The sequence below is a fragment of the Cylas formicarius genome, unplaced genomic scaffold (genome assembly GCF_029955315.1).
Source record: "Cylas formicarius isolate icCylForm1 unplaced genomic scaffold, icCylForm1.1 PGA_scaffold_2__14_contigs__length_35257938, whole genome shotgun sequence".
NCBI classification, from domain to species: Eukaryota; Metazoa; Arthropoda; class Insecta; order Coleoptera; family Brentidae; genus Cylas; species Cylas formicarius.
Genome location: NW_026844319.1, coordinates 10,471,009 through 10,494,841, shown reverse-complemented (window position 1 = coordinate 10,494,841; position 23,833 = coordinate 10,471,009). Strand labels below are relative to the sequence as shown.

Sequence of the window (23,833 nt, the reverse complement as noted above, 5' to 3'; positions counted from 1 at the left end):
ATTTAGGAAAAACACCTCTTAGGAGGATTTGGACCACCCCGCCTAAAGGAAATGATTTTGGTTTTTGAGTCATTAACTATTAATTTGTTTAAGTGAATGTATGTTTCAAGAGTATTGAGTATAAAACAGAATAACAAGTTCGTTGGTAGCGTTGATTGATAGAACAAACTCCCAGTGTGGCTTAAGGAAGTCAAGAATGTCTGTCAGAAAAAATAATAAAGCTGATGTTTAAAAGTGACTCTTTATCGCTGTATAATGGAATGTTTTGTAGTACAGAAAAATAGTAATGTACAGTTTTATAATGTCCAACGATTTTAGTTATTGAAAATATATACTAAAATTTGTGCATATTTGCAGTACGAATGTAAACCAATGTTTGAAAATGTCCCTGCTCATTGAAACTTGATCAAATATTGTATTTGACGTTATTAATAATATTGGTCAATTGGGAATTAACTACAGCTTAAAAGTCAAAGGGAAATTTTGTTACGCACATTTTTAAACTAAATATTGTTACACTATTATTGTATAAATATTGAAGGGAATAGAAAAATCTATTTCCCCTGACTTTGATAATCAGTTCCAGTAGTAAACTAACTGAACTAAACCACTAATAATAAGTTTCTTCTGAGCAATTCTCATTTCCGATTCAGTTCAGTTTTCCCAGTTCCTTATCGTGTCTCCCTAAGTTGGTGAATTCTAAGAGAGATGTTTAAATTTCAGCAACAGTGTTGCGCAAGAATCTTGTATGTTTTAATTAAATTTCTTATTTTGGGGTCTCTCAGTCGTGCAAGGTTTTGGGCATTTAAACGGTTCTCATAAATTGCATTATTTAGCATGAAAGGTCTAATACAGGCCTTACACAGCTTTTTGACAGATCTTTGAATGATTTTTATCTTAATGAATTTTGTTTTGTTAGTAATTCGTGATATATGCCCTCCCTGCTTCAGCAGCGGTTACTCCTAAATTTTTTGGTAATTCAGAGCAGTAATTTGTGCTTGATAAAGTATCATTCAACGGTATTTTTCAGTCCCAAGTCCTCATGATCGGATGATTTCAAAGGGTAGAGTGGCTCGCGATAAAGGTCACTAAGATACATTATAAGCAAAGGATCCATGTGGTACTCTGCTGCATACTGGCTGCCAATAAACTGTAGCAGCTTTCCTCTGACTCCGTCGTGCTTAAATTTATGTATGAGATTATTGGTCTGCTTGTCTTGATCACAGTGTCATACATTACTATACAGGGTTGTTCACAAATGTATTTTTCCAGTCTCCTATTTGTATTTCCAGTGTGTTCTTAAATTGGTTATTGTTAGCTTTCTGGAAATATTAAGCCTATATCATTTGGCTATTCTATTCAGAGCAGCAAGTTGTGCTTGATCAAGCATCATTCAAAGGCATTTTCCAGTCATGAAATCATATTTTTGTTGTCGTTGGATCATATTAAGGCTGTATGTGTTGCAGCAATAAAGAAACTTCCATAGGCTACTGTACTATTTACAAATTTTCTCCTCTTGTGTCGGTTGTTTATAAATCAAATTTGCTGACGTTTCGCTATTAATGCTGTTGATTTCTTTAGAGAAACTCTGAACCTAGGAATATATTGTTTGAGGAGGCAGAGCTAAAGGAGAGGCAGGAACATTGTATTCGATGACTGATTCCCTAATTGCTTATAGATTTCTATGGATTCTCGGATTTTTCGTTGGGGTTGATTACATGCGTTTTTTAGTTTTATCGAATAAAATTGGACGTCCGGTTTCTTGCTAGTGTTCGCCGACTGCTGATGAGTTTATTTGTAGTAGTCTTGAAGCTCTTTCATGTTCTTTGAGCTTAGTTGATATTTTTCTTCCGGTCTCTTCAATGCATTATTTATAACATATGCATGCAGTGCTGTAAACTCCTGATATCTCAAACGGAATTTTGTATTTGTCCACAAGTGGTAATTCTGGTTTTAAAGTTATATTTCTTAAGAATTTTTGATAAATAATAAAATTAAACATAAAGGGGCTTCTTTTCAATGGTCTTAAAAAATTCAAATGCTTGTAGCTCAGTTAGAATAGCGTTCCGGGTATACGTTCATTTGACATTTTTAACTTGAAATCACCCCAGCAATACACTCCCAAACTATGGCAGTCATGTCGTGGGGCATGTGTAAGATGACTGGTTAGAATTTCATCGAAAGATTTTTCGAAATCAGCAATTAGCTGGTGATTCTAGTCAAATAATGGCCGCTTGTTTAGTCTTGGTAGCAGGTGTAAATGTAGATCTTTGTGGTATGAGACTATCTATGAATTTGCATTTCGTATCGGCATTTTATCGCGAAAACTTTTTTGCCGTGTTTTCTTAACATGCGAGCACGACTCGACAGTCGAATTCGGCACCTCGAGGCGCGACGTAATCGTGTAGTCCTAACTCAAAGATAACATTTTAATTCCGACGTGCTTTATTTATAAACGCGTTCGGTTCCGTCGATTAAGCAAAATCAACATCAAAGATCCTCTTGCGCTCCGATTACGTTTAATTCGGGTTTCTTATATCTCGGCGCTAATTCGATTCCGCGCGCCCCGTAACTTTTAAGTTTCTATCTTTTTAATTAGGTCGGGATGCGGCGCCGACACGCCCCCTAGCGTCGAGCGTTTCTCGAACGCACTTATTTCATTATCTCTTAATTAAATATCTTATTAATCACCGTCGCTGGGGGAAAGAAAGGGTTGCAGCGCTCGAAAACCCCCCTACCGGCTAATATATTTCGCAAATTCGGTATTCGATATCCGCCCGGCCGGCAAGATTCCATTATTATCGTTCCCGTTACGGTTAAATGAATATTCCAGTTGGATTCGACTTTGCTGGACCGATCGGGGAGAGCTACGGGACTTTTGAAATTGTAAATGATAGGTGGTATCTGATGAGCTGAGTTTGAGGTATGCCAGAAACCCAACCGATGATGTTTTCAAAATATTTTTATATTAGAGTTAACCAAACGATATACTGTTTTTACAACCTTTTATGGTTTTGACTGCGGAATGAGTTTAAAACCCGCCTGTTGCAAGGCGGAAGGGACCAACAGGCCCTATTTAAGATGTTAACCGACAAGACCTATGCCGGGCGGACTGTTGTATTTTGAGAGGATTTAAAAGTAAGAATGGAATTTTCACTGTATGGACTAATAACAATCGAGAAATCTCACCGATAAATCTCTACACAAATCTGGAACGTCATCGTGGAATTGCGAATCAATTAATTGAAGGTTACAAAGAGAAACCAATGCGAGGTATGCCTGTGGTTAGACCTTCATAAAAATTTATCAAAGTTGAATACCGGATTAAAAATGCTTGTCCATGGATTCACTAGCTATAAAAAAAATAGCTTAACAGATACAATCAGCGCTAAGAGACGACGAGGGATGTGCTATTGTACAGATAAAAATTTTAACCTATCTACTTCAGGTCAATAAGATCATTTAAAAACTGTCGATCAGTCGTAATTATCCATTGTTTTTGTTTTGTTTTTGGGTTTCTTGTATACATGCTGTAGCATGTAGCTAATATTGTGCATACGCGGCATATAATTTAATGGAATTATTAATTATCATTATAATTATTAAGAGCGTATAAATAGTTTAGATTTTTCAAAGAAACTTCCACAGGCTACTGTAATACTATTTACAAAACTTCTGGATTCCTCTTGCGTCGGTTGATGTTGAGTCGAACTTGCTAACGTTTCGCCAATCATCCTGTTGGCTTCTTCAGAGCTTAACTGTTGACGTTAGCAATTTCGACTCAACATCAACCTCAAGAAGTAAACTTTAGACAGTCACCCTCTAAGTTTATAAACATTTGCGATGTCTGAGATATTTTATAGAACTCGATAATCTTGTTAGTGAGAACAGAAAGTTAACTAAAAATAAATTTAAAGGAAAAATTGAAAAGAAATGGATAACAAATTCTGATAAAAAAATTCTGATAAAAATCCAAATCTCCAATCCATAAAAGAAAAATATATTGCACATAAAACCAAACTTCGACATGTAATAAGAAATGTTTAACATACCTACATCCAAAAGGCTACGTAGACCTGCGTTAATAAAATTTGCACAAATAAGAATTAACATGAGAATGAAATTGATGACATAATAAACTATACCTTGGTTAGCGATTTAAAACAAATTTCAAACGAAATTGATCTATTCGGTAGCGATCTGGGAACACATTTAGCAAAAGAACTCAGGCCGATAAATCATTACAGAAATAATATCACAGACCTAGAAAATACCAAGTATCTAAGTGTGTTACTATCATCTATGGACTGATTGGGACAATATCAAAATTAAATGAAATATCGTTTAAAATATTAGAACCTCTCACTCATATAATAAATAAGAGCTTTTAGCAGGAGTGTTTTCCAAAGTGTCTCAAAAAAGCAGTTACAAAACCTTTATCTAAAAGCGGAAATGAATACAAAATCGGTAAAATGCAATCAGTTTAGAGTGTTATTAAATCCCAAATGATTAATTGTTGAACAAATATGAGATTGACCCCAGCGGTCCATATATGTGTCTTCTTGTAGATTTTTCCACAGCATTCGACATAGTTTGCCTTACTAAGTTACCTGAGAAATTACAAATATACGGCTTCAGAGGGAAAATGTTTAATTTACAAAAAAAATATTTGTCAGAGAGAGAAGAGCGCAACAATATTAAAAACCTAAACAGTGATCCTGGAATGGTACAGTATGGCGTGCCGCAAGACAGTTTTCTTGCTCCAATTATATTTACCTTATATATAAGTGATATTTTACAACTAAAAACAAACAATACGGTACTACTATCAAAGCCAGATTCGTGGAGATCACACATTTTGATCGAAAAAGATATCGCAATTCTGAAAAACTGGTACCAACACAACAAACTGGCTCTAAACTTTGATAAAACCAAATATAACAATCACCTGCCAAATTTGGGTAATTTAACCCGAAATGATAATATTACTATTTGCATTATTTAACTTAATTATATCTCCCCAATTTATTTCTCGCAAATCAAAATTTTAGGGTCGTATAGTTAATATATTTGTTTCCATTTGTGCATCATTATATTGATCAATTTTTGATCCTTAAGGCTTAATAACAGTAACAGAATAGTGAACTCTAACATGATATACTTAAATCATTCACATCGCTTTTTATCAAAAAAATGATCCAAACAAATACCAGCTCTTGGACAATTTACTTTATTAATGTAAGAAAAATTTTATATTCATTCCTCTACAAGTTTTTGACTACCTAATAAGTTTATATTTAAATTTCCAACAATAATATGTCTTCGTTCATTTTCTATAATAAATATTTTATTTTTTAAGTTGTAACTTCCTTTTGCAAAATTGTTTGCTTTTTTCTAAAGGCGTCTACTCAGACTTTCACTGATATAAAAAGATCCAGAGATCCTTTCCAGCCTTAGTCCATTTTAGAAATCGTTTTTTTTTCTTTTAAAGCACTCCCGTCCTCCCTTGAACTTTTTAATTGACGGTTCTTATTTAAGTATAAACGATTTAAAAAAAAAGTATAAGGAAGCAAAAGCAAGCAAAATTCATATAGCAAACCATTTGTCTTAGTCTTAGCACAAAAAGTGTTCATACGTTACAGTACATTGATAGATTGCTAGAACGGATCTTGTACAAGGTTTGTAGGGTTTTGTGATACAACTTGTTTCATCCTTTCCTACAAGAGAGTAGTGCAAAAGCATAGAACTTTTAAGGTATAGGTACCAAAGACATTATAACTCTTCCATGTCTTACTATACTTTACAAAACCTTAATTAAGCTTTTGTAGAATGAAGATTTTGGGATTTTTAGCGTGTTTTCATAATACTATCCGATTAGCATCCTCATTATCATAAAATAACAAGCAACAAAACATGCACACCTCAGGTTCTTTCTCAGTGATCTTTATTTTTCGCAAATGCATACTCATTTTCTTAAGGCAAACTTTTATCATTCACTGAATAAGTCATCATTTTATTCTTAAAGTTCTGTCCCTCGACATACTCTCAGATATCGCGCAAACCAAATTTCAATATCCCAGGTACCTATTTAGACGTAACCAATTAGCGTAGCGATTTTCATTAACCCGGCACAGATTAAAATTACTGTTCGTGTAATTAACCGCGTTCAATTACGCCATATTTCTGCATGCAAATTTCGAATATGGCTCGTCGTGAAGCCGTTAAAGTCTGGTTCCCTCCACGGGTTCTATTTTGACAGGTTTTACGTGGGAAATTTACACGAGACGACGTGACCAAAATTGAACGTTTTATAATTAAGCTTTTTGCTTTCTACGACCGTTTTCCGGGGCGTTTGTTAAAGTTCGGTAGTGTTAACTTGTTAAATTTGTATTAGAGAAACGTTTACGTGGTAGTTGGGCTTTCGATCACTGCGAGTGCTCAATGTGGTTAGATACGGAGAATAGAAATATATTAGTAATTCTGCAGATGAAATATTTGCAACTTGAAGAGTCAGGGCATGGTAGCTTTTAGGTAATATAGTAGCCCTAAGTGTAATAAAAATTGATGAGAAATATTTTTTTTTCAAAACGGCGATCTCTATAGACTCGTTTTCCCTCAGCATTTACTGAGCTAAGTAAATACATTTTAAAGCAATATAAAGAATCAGAAAATGATGCATGGTTGCAGTATAGAACTTCACCGTTTAAAGGTCTTGGAATTTGAACATCTAAACTTCTCAATAAGCGGTCGCTAAGATCCACATTACATGTTTCTGAAAGGCTGTTGACAAATTTACCTGTTATCTTATATTCGCCAAGCAAAAACTCAGTCAAAAAGAACTAGAACCATAGATTTTCCTGATGAAAATGCAAAAAATTCTTTTAAAAAGGTGCAAAGAACTCGACATGGTTAGGTAGAGAGAATATTGGACATTCTCTAGATAAAATCTTTGCAACTATAAGATTGAACTTCATGAGTTGGTGCATGTACCTATCAGATAATATATTAGCCCTAAAGATTGTAAACATTGATGTATCTAACATTTCTTGAGTGTGAGCTTGATATTTTCATTTTGAGATCCAAAATGTAGGATGGAGTCAGGTGTGGGGTTGTAGAACCTTGTAGGCGACTCCTGTTCTTGTTTTAGCTTAGTTTAGCTTAGTTTAGCTTCTCCTAATTTCACTTTTTTTTATCTTCTTACGTTCTTTCCGGATGGAATCTTTTGCTTAATCTTACTGCCAAGGAACTGGCACAGGAATCACTACTTTTTGAGAAATTTTATATTACACTTGTTTAAAGTTGTTTTATTAGTCAAAACTGTCAAAAGTGTTCATGATTTTGTTTCGACGTGTATAACTTGCGTTAAGTATCGTAAAAATATTTGTTAATGAACTATTACTACAATATGAGAAGCGCAGTCTTCATTATTATATGCCTATATTTTCAACCATGTTAAGCTTTAATTCGACAAATGGCATTTCTTCCTAAGGCTTTGAAGACATGCAGTCCATTACAAAGGGTAACTATCCCAAGACAAATGAACTAGCAGAGCAATCTTAGGTATAACCAAAAATATGTTCAAGAAATATAAAAAATCAGAAAACTATCTTTGTGGGGCTCCCAATTTTTGGAGTTTCAGAGTTTAATCTTCTCAATAATCAGTTGCTGAGTGTATTTTACAAAACATTTGATAAGTTTGCCTATTATTGACCAAAAACGAATTCGACAAAAAAAAATCTAGGTAAAGATTTTCATGATGGAAATAGAAAAGGGAGATCCTTTTGAAAGGGAGATGGACCATGCATCATAGTTGCCTCGGTTGTCTAAGGAATGTTTAAAAAAAATAAAAATATCCTTTTTCTGTGTTTAAAGCTATATATCCTTTGTTTATAGAAAATTTCAGGTGGTGTCAGGTGTGGGGTATAACCATGAAGATGTAAATGTTTTTTGATGCGGCATTAAATTATTTAAACGGTTTTGGAAGGTATTTACCAGTTTGCTACATTTGTATTATTCCAATTAAGGTTAGCACTCGACGCACACAGAAAACGACATGACGTTAAAACAGTCGTCGTTGCTGCATGCCAGTCTTGCAATTTACATTAAATGAGAGTCGTTACGTTTTCGCTATTAATAATTCTGACGTATTAATTTTCAGTCTGACAGTCCTTGACTGGCAGGCGAGGGGATTACGTTGGCAACCCAAAAACGCCGGACTCTGGACTAGCCGTATCCCGGAATCTTTCTCAGCGACGTTAAATGGAAAATGCATTCTAATTTTCTAGCTGGAAATGAGTTTTAGCCTACTACGACTAGCCACTCTACCGTTAAAATGATATGCAGGAAATTTAGTGTAAAGTTAAACATGAGAATTTTAAAAAATCCGCAATCACGAATTGAAAATGGGACACCAAAGAAATATGAGAACAAGATAGACAATAATTATCATAGGAGATAATCTGTACTCAAGCAAAAATCTATTTCTCAAATTTTCGGGTACACTTAGTTGCTAAATATGGCTTAAACCAATTCATAATTTTGTTTTTAACCATATTAATACATTGCTTGAGTTTGATGTTACGCAGCAGGGTACAATTCCATGTCGAGGGATTCCTTCATGAGTCACCCTTGGGACCTTTACTTTTTAATTTTGTTATTTTTAATATGACAACATTGACTTAAAAGTAAAAAAAGAAATAAATTCTCAATAGGATATTTTGGAACTCCAGATTAATTTCGGTAGGTTTATTGTGTACTATGAAAATCACAATTTTTTTTTAAATCACATTAAATGCAAAGAAATGCAGTTTTCATGAAAAAAAGATTAACTTAAAATTAAAAAACACATGTAGAAAACATTGTACAGTTTCGTATTATGTTACACTAAAGGCTTTAGGAAACGTGAATCAGTCATTCTAATTTATAAAACCGTTATCAGATGAATCTTGGATTACTCATCTATTAGGCTGTAAGATTTTCTGACATCCAGAAGATCGGAAATACAGTAGCGGAACTACTGATAATCAACAGCGCTAATCAATTATCAAGAATGACAAATTTTTAAATTTAAATCCCAAGCTTCCTCTGTGTTTCTCGGCTTTGGGGTTGATCAGAGTCACTGATGAGTTAAGTCCATAAAATAGACATCCAAACAAAGAATAGAATCCCACCGTCCTCTTTTCTTCTCACAACATCAGCTAAACATGCCATAGTGCCAAAAAATGGAAGAATGACGCCAGGGAAGACATTGGATGTTTTCTATTGTGGTGGTTTCCTAAATTTTGGATAGTGGAGTAGTTATGTTGATAAGCCTTCATGCTGGCGTAACATATGCCTGGTCGTTTCCTTTCACTCCCATTAGGCTTGTACGTCTCTTTAGTCGACAGAGACTCATTAGTAGACGTACTATTATCCTTATGATCTATTTTCATGGCTGCTACTGGGAATTCGTAAAAGAGTTTTTGGAAAACTCTTTCGCCTATCATTGTCCTGATTTGTCCCTACACCACTGTCGGGATAGATTCCTTTTCCTTCTATAAAAAATAATAATATGTAATAATATGTCATACCGTCATATTTTTTTTCTGGTGATCGTTTTAATAAACTAATTTACTTGTATTAGTATGAATTGACTAAAAGTCTGATCATATTATTTCCAAAATTTCAGTACCCAATTGTAGACAAATTTCTTTTTAATGAAGTTATTTGTAGATGATAAAGAATTTGATGTTATTTCTGATTTTCCTTTCATTTCAGATTAAGTTGATAAATTTTCCACGTTATCGGAAAAGTTCAACAAAAATTGCCACTTTCTCTAAATATTTTACTCAAGGAGGTTGATAATTATTGTAATTTCCATTCCAGCCTGACTGAACCTGATGGCAGCCGCAGAACAGTAGACTACGCTTCAGAACCCCACACGGGATTCAACGCCGTCGTACACCGAACCCACGGATAAAATGTCGAACTTGCCCGAATAGAATACGAAATCAAGAAAATTCCGCTAAAAATCGATAATGTTTACTTGTACATAACACATAATATAAAGCTTTCGCTTAGAAGACGCCGTTTCGCAAAATATTGTCCAAATAGTTCTGACAGTGTTCTGGCTCAATTTTCTGACTTAAGGTTTAAGACTTTTGCAAACAATTTCGCATGTTGTGTTATACTGTTATAATAATTTTCGTAATTTGAATACTGTCCATATTGTATATTTGTTTGAAATTTGATTCCGAATAAACATTTTGATATCCATAATGAACTTTCGTTTGCGTTCCCGATGTTTTTATTTTTTCCCGTATAAATACGACACAACATTGCTCAGCTTTAAGAGTTTTAAATTGCTCTTCAATCATTTATTTATCTGATTAAAAACGTTCAACGGAGTGAATTTGTTAGTTAGTTTCAATAAAAGGGATACTATTAGATGGTACAGTTTATAGCGTTGAAGAACTTCTAAATTTGTCGCACAGAAATTAACTTCCTGTCAAATTTCAAATTGCTGCACAACAATCAAGATGGTTTTTTGATGGTTTTATTTTTTCCCGTATAAATACGACACAACATTGCTCAGCTTTAAGAGTTTTAAATTGCTCTTCAATCATTTATTTATCTGATTAAAAACGTTCAACGGAGTGAATTTGTTAGTTAGTTTCAATAAAAGGGATACTATTAGATGGTACAGTTTATAGCGTTGAAGAACTTCTAAATTTGTCGCACAGAAATTAACTTCCTGTCAAATTTCAAATTGCTGCACAACAATCAAGATGGTTTTTTGAACAGAAGGTCTACTCAGACAGCAATATTCCAATTCCAATCAAAGAGTTTAGAGAATCCAGGCAAAATAAATAAGAACTAAAAGTTCAGATTTCCACGAAATTATATATTATGACATAACAATTGTTTCGTCAACACCGTCACAACATTTTCTAAAAATGAAGTTGAATTTCGGGAAAAAGGTTTCAACTTTAACTTACAACACTCGCACATTAATAGAGAATTACACTGTTTAGGAATCGATTGTGAATTAGCAATTAAGGACATTAACAATTCTAATTTAAACAAACATGTATCAGCGAATATAATAAACTCTCAATTAATAGATAATAACAAACACAAAGAAATTTCTCAAATGTCACTAGTTAAAACTATCAAAAAACAAAGCTTCTGAAAATAACATAAGAATATATTTCAAAAACCAACAATTTTCTTAAACCAGAACTTTTCCTTTGTATCAAAGATGATCCTAATGAGTTATATCAAAGACAAGTCAAGGATGTAATTACTAACTCCACACTATTTAGTGACAAAGACAAATATTTTTTAACAATTATGAATCCACAACCGCCTAAATTATATTCTTTAGTTAAATTACATAAACAAGATATGCCCATTAGACCAGTGGTGTCTTATGTAACAGCTCCAGCAGTTAAACTCTCTACAAAATTTGTAAATATTTTAAAGTTCCACACAGATTTTAAACCAAAATTTTCAATAAAAAATTCTTTTGAATTAATCAACAAAATTAAAGATATCAAAATCCCTTCTAACGCAACTCTATTGTCTTTTGATGTACAAAACTTATTTCCCAGTATTCCACCTATGGATGTGATAGATTTAGTAGATTTTACCCTAACTCGGAAACAGATTAACCCATTGGTGAAACAAGATTTATTAGATTGCTTAATAGTATATTTAGACCAAAATTATTTTGAGTTTAATGGACAGATTTATATCCCTAAAGAAGGTTTGATTATGGGAAACCCACTTAGTCCTTTGTTAGCCGAGATTTGTATGGATAATTTGGAAAATATCATACTAGAACATCCTTTAAGTAAAAGTTTTTCATGGTGGTATAGATATGTGGACGATGTCTTTGCTTGCTTTGTTGGAACGGACAGACAATTGAATTCTTTTTTAAATTACATTAACTCAATACATAATCGTATAAAATTCACTATCGAGATTGAACTGGATAACTCTATTAATTAGATTTTTCAATATATCATAAACCTTCACACAGGGACACAGTCATACATAACAGCTCAAATCACCCTTATACACACAAAATGGCAGCATTTAACTCTTTTATACACAGACTTCTTAATACGCCACTCTCAACAGAAAATTACAACAAAGAACTTAATATCATTAAACAAATAGCACTTAACAACGGCTACAATCCGTCCATTATAGATAAAATTATAAATAAAAAACAGACAACAGTAAACTCTATTTATCCGAAACCAAATACAGAACACGAACAATTTAAAACAATTACATACATAGGAGAACCTAGCGAAAAAGTTTCAAAACATTTGTCAAAATGTGGTTTAAAAATAGCTTTAAAATATTTAAAAAACAGGTTGAAATGTGGATCTTGTCCTAAAATTTATATTGGACAAACAGGTAGATCCTTCAAGAAACGCATTAACGAACATATAAGAGCGTTTAAAAACAATAGTCTAGATTCTAATTATGCTACACACTTAACGACAATTATATTACACACAGCCACAAAAAGTAGAAAATTAAATTTATTGGAAGCCATAGAGATTAACGGTCAATTAGCTTTAAATACCTCTCCTTTATTGAACTTAAATTCTCGCAACAACTTTAATTAGGGTTTGATGGTCATTTTTTGGTATATATAGTAGCAGGTAGCTTGTAAATATTACATTTGATAAAGACACGGTGTTGTCGAAACAATTGTCATGTCATAATATATAATTTCGTGAAAATCTGAACTTTTAGTTCTTATTTATTTTGATATACCTATACCTGTTCAACAATTGGAGGTCACCATTATTAAAAATAATGGTTTCATGAGTGATATTTTTAACTCATCGAATTGTTAATTAAGAAGTTTATACATTTATTATATTCACTAGCTATTTTTTCAGAATTCCTCTGTATTCGAATATCGTTATATTTGATTTTCCTGTAATTTCTGTGGTTATTGCCCACCTGCCTTTCATTTTAATATCAGATTTTATAATTCTTGATTTTGATAACTTTTGATTTGAATGGATTATAACTTCTTGTTTTGTTGTTGTTGCTGTTTGTTTTTTGTATGTATGTATTTATCGTTATAAATATCATTGTGTTTACCTTGGGTTAAGAGAATATCTAGTCTTTTTTTAATTTCTTGAAGTTCAGGATTTGTCTTAGTCTTTTCGAACCTATTTTTTAATAATTTATGAGAGAAGTCCTGATTAAAAAGAAGTTTGTAAGTGTTCATGAATATTGACCAGGGTCCATTTACATCAGTTTTGTTGCATTCATGCACGTGTGCCCAATCTGTTTTTTTTAGTTTTATAAAAAATTAGCATTCCTATCTTGCTGAAAAACGCGATTATATTTGGTGTGTTCTGGAAGTTCTGATTGTGTTTCGAAAGTAATTGTCTGAGTTGCATGATCGAAAATTTAATATTCTAACGTTTTGAACGAATCGGAGTTCCAAACTCGGTTCCAATTTTAATATTTTTAAGAATTTCAATATTAGTAGACACTTAACTGCTGCCCAGTCGAAGGTTTTAGCTACTGATAGCATATTTCATTTTGTCCTAGCTCTCTACACGTTACTAAGCGATTCACGGAGACTGCCACACCATGATATTGTTTTTCCTGTCGCAAGATATAGCCCAATTCTTCTATCATTATGTTTATTTTATCGGTTGCGTCGTCTAATGACTGGATATTTTGGTAAATTATGTTATTTGAATGTTTTTATTACAATTTTTTTTATTAGTTTCATTCGCGGGTCGATGACCGGCAGACAATTTTGTAAGGAATTAGTTTAACAGTAAATTTTAGTTCTGCATAGAGTCAATTTTCTCTGATATACAGCAACTGTCTTCGTTTTTAAATTCCATTTTCAAACAGTTCGGGCAAGTCAGTTCCAGAGAGACCCAGTCTTTTCGAGCATGCTCGCAGCCACATTTCTGATAGCACGTTTTCCCTTTACAGTATTCTGCTACGTGTCCAAACCGAGAGCAATTGAAGCAAAATTTGAATGTTTTTGGATATAAACCTGGACTAGACTGAAATTAATTGTTTTTTTTTTAATCCGGTTATCTTTGGACGGATTCCGACACACCTTTTTAGTAATTAATTTTATTTCACTGATTATATAACGATAGCTTAACTTGATTGTCTGAAAAATTTTTATCGGAAAGTCCCTTTTCAATATCTTTAATTATGAGTAAGTAATGTGAGTAAATTTTAGAAATTGGTCCACATGTCTGCCAAATATACGTATATTAAGCAACTGAACGCGTAAAAGCTCAAAGAAAAACCAAACCTAATCAAAACTTTTTCTGTGAGAGCGGCGACAATTCTTCCAAGCCCCGAAATTCATTCGCACACCGCGCGAAACAAATCGTCTTCCATAAACAGAACACAATTTTATACTTTTGTCTCCGGCTCCCTGCGGATCAAATCTCGCCGTGTTGCCGCGCGTCGTCAGAGTGTAAATAACGACGTCGACATTATTTTATGAATACGAAATGAAGATTGCCCAACATAAATTTACGGTTTCGCGGGTCCGTGGGGGTGACAAAGGGGACGAATTCGGCACGTGAGAGGGCGTAAGTGCGCCGAAAGCACGAACCCCGAAACGCTGTTCAAATACTGTTGCGGCAGACTCCTAAAGAGAATAAAATTAAACGCGTTTCCGGTAAAATTGGATGTGTCTACGAGAGGTGCACCGGAGTGTCTAAAATCCACCGTGTTCCACACAGTGGCGGCTCGTGGGAAAAAAGTTAATTTACCTTAACCAAAAACAGAGCATCATTAACTTGCTTAATTGTTTGTTGAGGACAAACTTCAACAGATCATTCTGATTTTTTTTGAAAGTGCCCTCATATATCGACGAATTTTTTAAGTGCTCACTTATAATTGCATCTAATTCTGTGGAAAAATTCAAGTCCGCGAAATATCTTAGAAATAGTAAAAGAGCTTAAGTCAAGAAAGGCCCGTGGGATTGATGGAATAAAACCATACATTATTAACTATGTCGGTGAAGAAATAGTATTACCATTATCTAATCTGATTAACCATATTTTTGCAGTAGGCATTTGTCGTTACTTTAAACTCTCTGTTATGATTCCAATATTTAAAAGCAGCAATAAACAAGAGATGACATACCAGCGCACAAGACGCAATAACATCAAAAATTTATGAAAATCTGGAAAGGTCCTTGACAGCGTTAGCAACGCACAGATGTTTGAAGCTCTGGAAGACATAGGCGTGAAAAACGTAAAATCTGTTCATAGATATAAGAAAGTGACTAACTGATACGAATTAAGGAAAGAACCGGGCAAGCTGTAAGAATGAAATATGGCCGAACAGGTCCGTACTTTGCTTAGAATTTAATTATTTGGGGTTTTGTTAGGAAAGATACTAAACAATATTACCTACTTAAATTACTTGCAATATGGATATACGATATTTCTGCTTTTTCTATATGTTGAATTGAATTTGCCCAACTTTGTGGAGGGATGTTAAAAACTTCGGTTTCTATAAGTTTAAGGACATTGGAGTTTACACGGGAAAAAACATTGTTACGACGAATGGCAGATTTCAGTTGGTGCCAAACATGTTCAATGGGATTAAATATACAGTGGTAAAGTGGAAGCCTTAAAACTGTATGCCCTAGATTTTTTGCATAATTATCAAAGACGTATTCCTTTTGTAGGTTCAAGCTTTGTAGAATTTCAATTAATTGCTTTTTGGTATAATCTTCGTGAAAATAAATGTTTTTTAAACCAACTTTCAAATAAATCAGCGGTGGTGTCTTCAGTGTAATCCAGAGAAGAATCTCTAATATTTTTCGCAAACAGAGAAAGTCCATATCGAATCCAACCATCTTTAGAGCCAGCATGCAAAATAGTTATTCTTTTACCTCGTTTTGATGGTGCATTTGTTTTACACTTACCAGTTGAGTCAACCCAACCCTTTTCCGTGGTATCATAAGTGTCGAACCAGATTTCATCCAAGTAAATAATTGGCCTTTGTTGTTGTCTGTAAATCCTAATTTTTTTAAAAATCTAAAACCCATGTATTGATTACACTTCCATAAAGTAGTTCTGCCACATTTAACACCGGTTTCGTCGTTTTCAAGCCTCCTAATTAAGATATCCAACGTAGGCACGCTTTGTTCCTCGTAAAACGGGTAAATTTTACGCCGTATTATATCTTGATCACTTTCATCTACACCCGAGAAAATGTCAGCATCGCTTCTTTTTTTCCTAGCTGAAATGGGATTAATCACAATTTTCCATGCAGTTGATGTTGGAATTTTCATCGTTTCTTCTTAAGATGCTTGCTTGCGTTGCGTTCAATGAGAGACAAATAAACATTGTTTATAACTTCCTTAATCTCAATAGAATAGTGTTTTCTACATTTGGGCGGGAGCATCTGAGATACACTAAACTTGCACATATTTTGCATTACTCGAACACGATTCAACACACGCTCTATTGCACACGAAATAAGAATGACAACTAATAAACTTAAACTAAGTAGTATACCAAACCAAAGAATATTAAACACAGGTAGGTATAAAATTATTTTCTATTACGAACCACAATTTTACCTGAATTTAAATTCCGAAACTTTAGGTAATAATCTTGTTGCATTGTATGTTAATGACCACCCTTGGACAATCCCATTCAAAAGCAATTGGTCACTTTCTTATATCTATGAACAGACCATACCTCCTGATCTTTTTAAAAGTTACTTAATTGAGAGAAAACAAAACGCCTCAATTGAAGATGACCTTGGCATGCCGGACTCTGTTACATCTGGTGTCCCGGAAGGGACAGTTTTGGGCCCAGTCTTATTTATAATGTATAGTAGTAGCATATTTCTAAAGACGGATGGTACCGTAATAAATATATATTACAACAAATGACTGGCTTAAATTAATTGCTGAAAAACTCATAAACTCATTACTCAAAAACCATTGACAATTAATTTGTTGCATTTAGAATATCAACCAGATTTTGATACACTTACCGTTAAAAACACTGCCATAACGTTTTAAAAAACTTAAGGAGCATCCTATATAAATTCAAAATTCTTAAGCGCAAAATACATAACGACAATCTATTATGCTCTTGTACAATCTAAACTCCAGTATGGTATTTTCACTTGAGGGGGCATTTTGGATATTGGATCTTAAAAAAGTCGAAATTTTGCAGTACTTTTTAAAAATACTGCTTAAGAAGAATAGAATGTACCCAGGTCGTTTTTTGTATAAGGAGGCTTTAAAAACAAAAATAGTTTGAAATTTTATAAATCACAGTTACCGAACATGGTGGTAACAAAATTTGAACATAGATGTCGAAAAAAATAACAAATGTACAACAGAAAAAAAATTATTTGTATATCGCAAAAATTATTCAACTATTTGCCGGCATACCTAAAAGCAACTTCTAATTAACACTGATCGGATACACATCTTTAAAATAAAAATAAAAAAAATCATTTCAAAAGTGATCAGTGAAGCAAGCAAGTGAAAAATTAGAAATTTTGTTATTTGTATATCTGTGTTTTATAATGTAGGCTTTCTATTCTCTTTCGATTGTTATATTTTAGCCGGGTGCAAGAGAATAATTATGTTATTGTATAGTGGATAGTACGCCCGATTACGATCTTAGTGGAACTAGAGTATTTCCGGAAAGTCATCGACAAGTATTACTTAAGTACTAAAAAACATTGCTTAATATTATTATTAATATTAACTTTAAGACAAGTATAGGATGAATGAAAGTATTACTTCGTGAAATCGTTGGCATAATAAAATTGGCGGAAATGGCGTCAAAAATATAGAGTGTTAAACAGGGCATTTTTGACGAGAAAATGAGTATAAATCCGAAAACACTCGGTATAGACCATAACAACCCTACATTGAGTATAAAAGGGAGTATCTACTAATGCAGTAATATACCATATATATTTCAAAATAATTATAAATTGATCTTTATAATATTATCTTTAATTTTTGTGTTTTATAAAACAAATAATAAATAAGATATATTATTTTGACACACTATTTGGACACCTTGTATAAAGACAATTTCGCAAAAATTATGTGAAATTTTAGTTGTCGTTATTAAATTATTCCCATTTACTGTATTCATTTACAGGATTCGAAAATATGACAGAGGGTCCAAAAAAATAAGCTCCATTGATTGGCTCTGAACTGAAAACGTTTTTCAGTATCATCGGTGTTTTTTCGTCAATTACTTCGTCACATTACTATCTAAGACGGCGATAAAAGGAAATAGGAATCACTGCAATCTACGAAACTTCAACAATCTTTCTATTGCTCGTTATCGATTAACCTTTTTTCATCAGAGCTTTATTTATTACGTTACTGTAATATATAATAATGTTCCACCTATTATTAAATATCTAAGCAATAACAGCATTCGTAGAGGGCTCAAACGCTCTTGCTCCTTTTACTTCATTGTTTTATTTTTATTTTGTAGTTTATATATACATTAAGATATTATATATGATTTGTAAGTTTACAAAAAAGACTTTAGATGAAAATAACATATTATTGAGAGGTCTGAGGCAGAGCTTTCGTTAGTGTGGTTTAAGTGACTCCTATCATAATCAAGCATACCTATTGTTATGTATACATTTAACGTGAAATGAAACTCGACCACGACAATGCAACCGTTTACTCAGAAATCCGTACAATACGCGGCCCGGCAAGTAACTGCCGCGGATAGCCCTAGGAAAACGTACCGCATCACGGTTTACAAAAAAACCTAAACTAAACTGCGATATAAAAACTCGCATATAGAACACCTATTTTGAAACCTTTTGGGGTTAATAGTAAAAAAACTGGTATAATTTCCGATTTTTATTTAAAACGCTTGAAAGATAGATAAATATTTTCATGATAGTTGATGTTATTTGTCAAATTTTCTAAAAAATAATTTTCTATAAAATGTATTTTACATGCAAAGTTTTAAATTGTTTTATACAATCCTAGAAATATAATAATGTACAGCTATTAAAAAATGAGGGTTGATGTATGGTTCTATTAGATGTATCAATAATAATAAAAATAAGCTTTATTGATCCATATGAATGACAAATACAAATCAAAAAGCAGGAACCATACTTTGGATCTGTTCTAATTTCTCGCAGGTGCCTTGTGGTCAGAAACGATCGCACCATAGGTTAGCATCGGTCCTATGATGGTCGTATATATCCACTATTCGTTCATGGCCGGGGCACTTCAATATCGATCGTAGATTTAAAAACAACGCCTAAGGAAATATAAAATAATTCAAAATATGCCTAAGCTTTAATCCTGATTCGTAATATTTCTATTATTTTGTCTTTTTTTATTATTAACTACGATGCCTTCCATCTTTTACTTTCGTTTTGTTACTCGTAACTGTAATTGATATGTACATTTTGTCTAGGCAAAATTTGTAATAAACGTATAAATTATACATATAGTACGTTTAAAAAGAAATAAAACTTATTCATACGCTCCGTGGATAACGGAAAATATCCAATTTATGCAAAAAATAAGAAATCGAGCTTAAAAATGTTTAAGCTTACAAAACTTCCTGCTCACTATCAATATTATAAACAACTCCGAAATTATACGACATCAGCGATACGCTGCGAAAAGAAAAAGCATATCACCGTCATAATAAAAAATAATAAAATATCCAATCAGTTAATCGATTTATATGAGAACAATCAATTAGAAAATGTTGATCAAGAGTTACATTTTACGTTGGCTACAGAAATATTTCAAATAATAAAAAATATTAAATCAAAGGCCATAGGTGAACATAAATAAAATATTACTCTACTATAGCTTTGTTGTCCTTCTATAATCCCTTTTCTTACACGCGTCATAAACGAATGATTGAACTCTTATTTTCCAAAATCTTTGAAGCACAGAATTTAAACCACTGAGGTCAATTAGTATCCTTCCCAGTCTCTCTAAAGTTTTAGAAAAATACGGATTTTTGACATATAACCTACAAAACAATCTGAATTTAGAAAAGATTATAGTTGTGAGAGTGCTTTGGTCGATATGACTTACAATTTACTGCGGGTATCGAATCATAAATTGCTTATTTCAATTTTACACTATATTGGATTCAGTGAAAATTCATCACTTTGAGTTAGGAATACCACAAGGTCTCATCTTGGTTCCTTGTTGTATACAATCTGTATATAAGGGCGTTAACATATTGTAATTGTCACCTATATGCTGACAATACTGAAATTTATTTTTCCTTTCAGAATCATAAAATGACGGAGTCCGAGATTAAAATTAACACTGATATATAAAGTTTTAATAAAATGGCATCCGATGATCTACTGTAGCTAAATCCAACTGAGTCGTCGGTGTTGGTTTCTGGAAATGACTACCAGGTACATAATAAGAAAAACAAAATGATCATAAAAATTAATGACACTCCCCTACCATACTCGAATACATCAAAAAGTTTAGGACTGATCTTGGACTGTAGGCTGCGGTTCGAGGATCACATTACAAACACATTGAGAATACCATATGGGGGTTTAAAGTTAATATACAGTCATAGATATATTCTTCCAATTGTTGGAAAGAAACTACTTGGTAAATCAACAGTTCATAATTGTTGTGGTGTGCACGCAACCTGCCCGGATGCTGCTAGCCAATATCGTATCCAGAAAATACAAAATTCATTTCTGCGGTTTGTTTATGGATCAAATTTGTCCATACTTCGCTGTTTGGGGTCGGCTTAACATGTGCCATAGATTGAAATTACATCGTGCTACATTCTATTTTAAATTAATTAAGTATGAATCTCTCGAATATATTTTTAACAAAATCACTTTTCGTACAGACGTTCATCACTTGAATCTAAGAAAAAAATTTATGTTGAGAATACCACAATATCGAAAAGAAAGGTTTAAATGATCATTTTCTTATAGCATTGCACATGCAACAACTAATTTCGGCCTTTTCGATTTGACAATATTAACCAAAACTTAAAAACGGTATAAAAAATATGTTGCTCTAACTCAGTAATTTTCTGTTTTTCTGTAACGGAAAACTAGGCTGAACCCTTGCCTTCTCCTTTCTCCTACCTTCTATGACTTCTCCATTTATTGAAAACAATATTTAATAATTAATGTATTATAAACTGCGTAACATATTTAATTCTGTTTATCTATAACTTTTTTTGTCCTTAGGGTAATTTGGTATATATTAAATTAAGGCTTGAACAGTGTCTGGCGTTGCTGGATATCTATTATTATTACTATTATTAAACATTTGACACTAGGTGCAAGAGTTGAGATCTTAGTCTAATAGGAACCTGTATATGCGGCAACATTTTTGGCAAATGCGTGCCGAGAATCTTAATGCCGCGTAAATCTCAATTATCTGACCATGAGAAATTATTGCCCCCGCTTGGAAACTTGAGAAAACGGGAAATTTCTGTTTGGCTGGTTGAACGACCCCACCAAATTCATTTATCACTTGAAAACCGCCGGCCCCGAAACACTGGCCCAAATACTTCGTTGGGACAAAGTCGATAGGCCAGTTTCCTCGAAAATACATTGTTGGTTTTCGGGATTTTGCGGGATACGAGCCAGTTTAAGTCCGGATAAACGGAGGCAGGCCCTTTCGATTCCTCAATCCGAAGGTCGTTTTGACCAAAATCACTTTAAATTGACTTGAAAGCAGAAACGAAAAAGTAAATGGCGCATAAGAGCAACAAATTTGATATATGCAATTTTAGAGTCTCATTTGACATATAAGGAGCGAGTACTTGATAAACTGATGACTTAAAGAAATATATCAACGAGTTGCATACTATACTTAATGATTTTTGGAACATTTTTTTGCAAATTGGGACAAATATGATGAAGCAATATGCAAGAAAAAAGTATTAGGTATTGATTATTGACACAGCATACACAAATGAGACACAATAATTTAAAAATTATACAGAGAGTAAATGTAAAACAACTACCACTACCATAAAAAAGTTTTGGAGCAGTGTATTACAGCAAATCATGTCGTTTCACTTCATTGTTTTCATATTTACAATACTATTAGTTAGAAGATTGTTGCCTATCAGCGGAAGCGCAACATTTTAATGTAAGCAGCACAACGTTTTTCCATTAATAAAAGGTGGGGACAAGAAGAAACGTATTAAAGAAAAACGGGGTCTGGCAGACAAACAATTAGTTCACGAAGAATGCAAGAATTCTGTAGGAATTTCCTGATGGCAAAACCACAGTTTGTCGAAGAATTAAGGCATCGTATCTCAAGTGCCGTCCTACGACCAAAAAGACCGCACTCACTCCTTAAGAGTTTTGGGATAGAGTCGAATTTTTCGATCAAAAGTGTACAGACCAGACAACCAGCGTTTCAAAGCTCGATTTGTCGACAGGTTCAGAGCTGCAGACCATTTCAGTTCAATGTACGAGGATGTATTTCATTCAGAGGACTATGAGTGGTCTAGTGGATTGAGAGTACAGTTGTTACTTAAATTTATGCCGAAATTTGGCAGAACATTATGGTGCCCAGTATGGAACAACTTTACTCGGAAAATAATTATATTTTCCATCGAGACGACTGCCCTGACCACATTGCAAATATCGTTACATCATTATACCAACATTGGAACCTTGCCATGGCGTACGTGCGTAGCCCCGTCTCTGAACTATATGACGTTTGTGGAAAGACCAATTACAAAGAATGACAAGGAATAGATAAACCTTGGTTCCCTTCAACACTTTGGGCTACAGCAGTTGTTCTTGAGCGACGTGCGCGGCTTTTATTCTTCACATCACTAACTTGTCCCAACAACGCCAATTTTTCCACCAATTTCTATATTGCGGATAAGGCGCTTCACGACTACCCAAAAGTGATTTAATTTTACGAACCGTCGCCACCAAAAGTTCACTATTTTTATAGTAAATTTTAATAATTTCAATGCGTAGTTGAAGCGTGTCAAATGTCAAAAAAGTACAGCTTCAAAAGTGAAATCTACCACAATAGCGGGTTATTCGGAATATGAATAAATTAATATATCAGTGTTTAATAAACTAGCGAGTTAAAAAATTTACCGAACGTGTTGCATATTATACTCTTTCTACGACCGTTAGTTTTTGGGTACATTTTCGCAAAAGAACAAGAATTCATTCACTGACATGACTGTCAGAATTGACAAACGTCAAAATTCAAAGCATGGGAAATATCTCCGAAAACATCCGATTGCTCCCAAACCCGTGCAGTAAAATCCCGGAAATGTCCGAAGTGGCTCGAATTCATGGGAAACGAAACTGACGTGGTAAAGTGACGCTTCCCGCACGCTAGATCGGTGCGTAATTAAGTGTTTTACATACGGGAGTTATATACCTATAAATGACTATATTGTATTTATTAATCTGTGTGCTGTATAATCACTTTTAATATATAAATACGAGCGCCCGTAATATTTATCAGACTCTTATGTTGTATCGCACAATTGTAAGATCCCAGTGACCGAATAAAGTTGTTTCTAAAAAACTCACCCTGCGTATCAATCCTTTAACTGGCGCAGTCGTTAGGATTTTTTCCGAGTTAAGTGTATCGAACACTTAATTTCCCTGTCAACGGTCAATCGGGAAATTCACCTTGAAAGTAGTGTAATGGTTCGAGGGAACATCGGATCGTGAAACGAAAAACTTTCAAAAAGGACACCACGCAGAGGCAGAGGAAACAACAGTTCGAGTTGCTTATAGAGTAGGAAGACCTGGGAAGGAACAAAAATCGTCCGGTCTTATAGGCACCGTTAGAATA

General features: G+C 33.6%; 2 protein-coding genes across 4 annotated transcripts in view; one reads left to right on the top strand and one right to left on the bottom strand.

The window, feature by feature from the left end:
- Window positions 1-10,251, top strand: part of LOC132698069 (cuticle protein 7-like) — a 33,565-nt gene extending 23,314 nt beyond the window's left edge. The window contains exon 4 of the mRNA XM_060663921.1: window positions 9,865-10,251. Within this exon, the coding sequence (XP_060519904.1) occupies window positions 9,865-9,958 (94 nt within the window). The 3' untranslated portion in view covers window positions 9,959-10,251. The remainder of the gene's footprint in view (window positions 1-9,864) is intronic.
- The window catches only part of LOC132698809 (tyrosine-protein phosphatase Lar), a 1,212,853-nt gene that overhangs the window by 980,681 nt on the left and 208,339 nt on the right, over window positions 1-23,833 (bottom strand). The gene's annotated exons all lie outside the window — the stretch shown is intronic.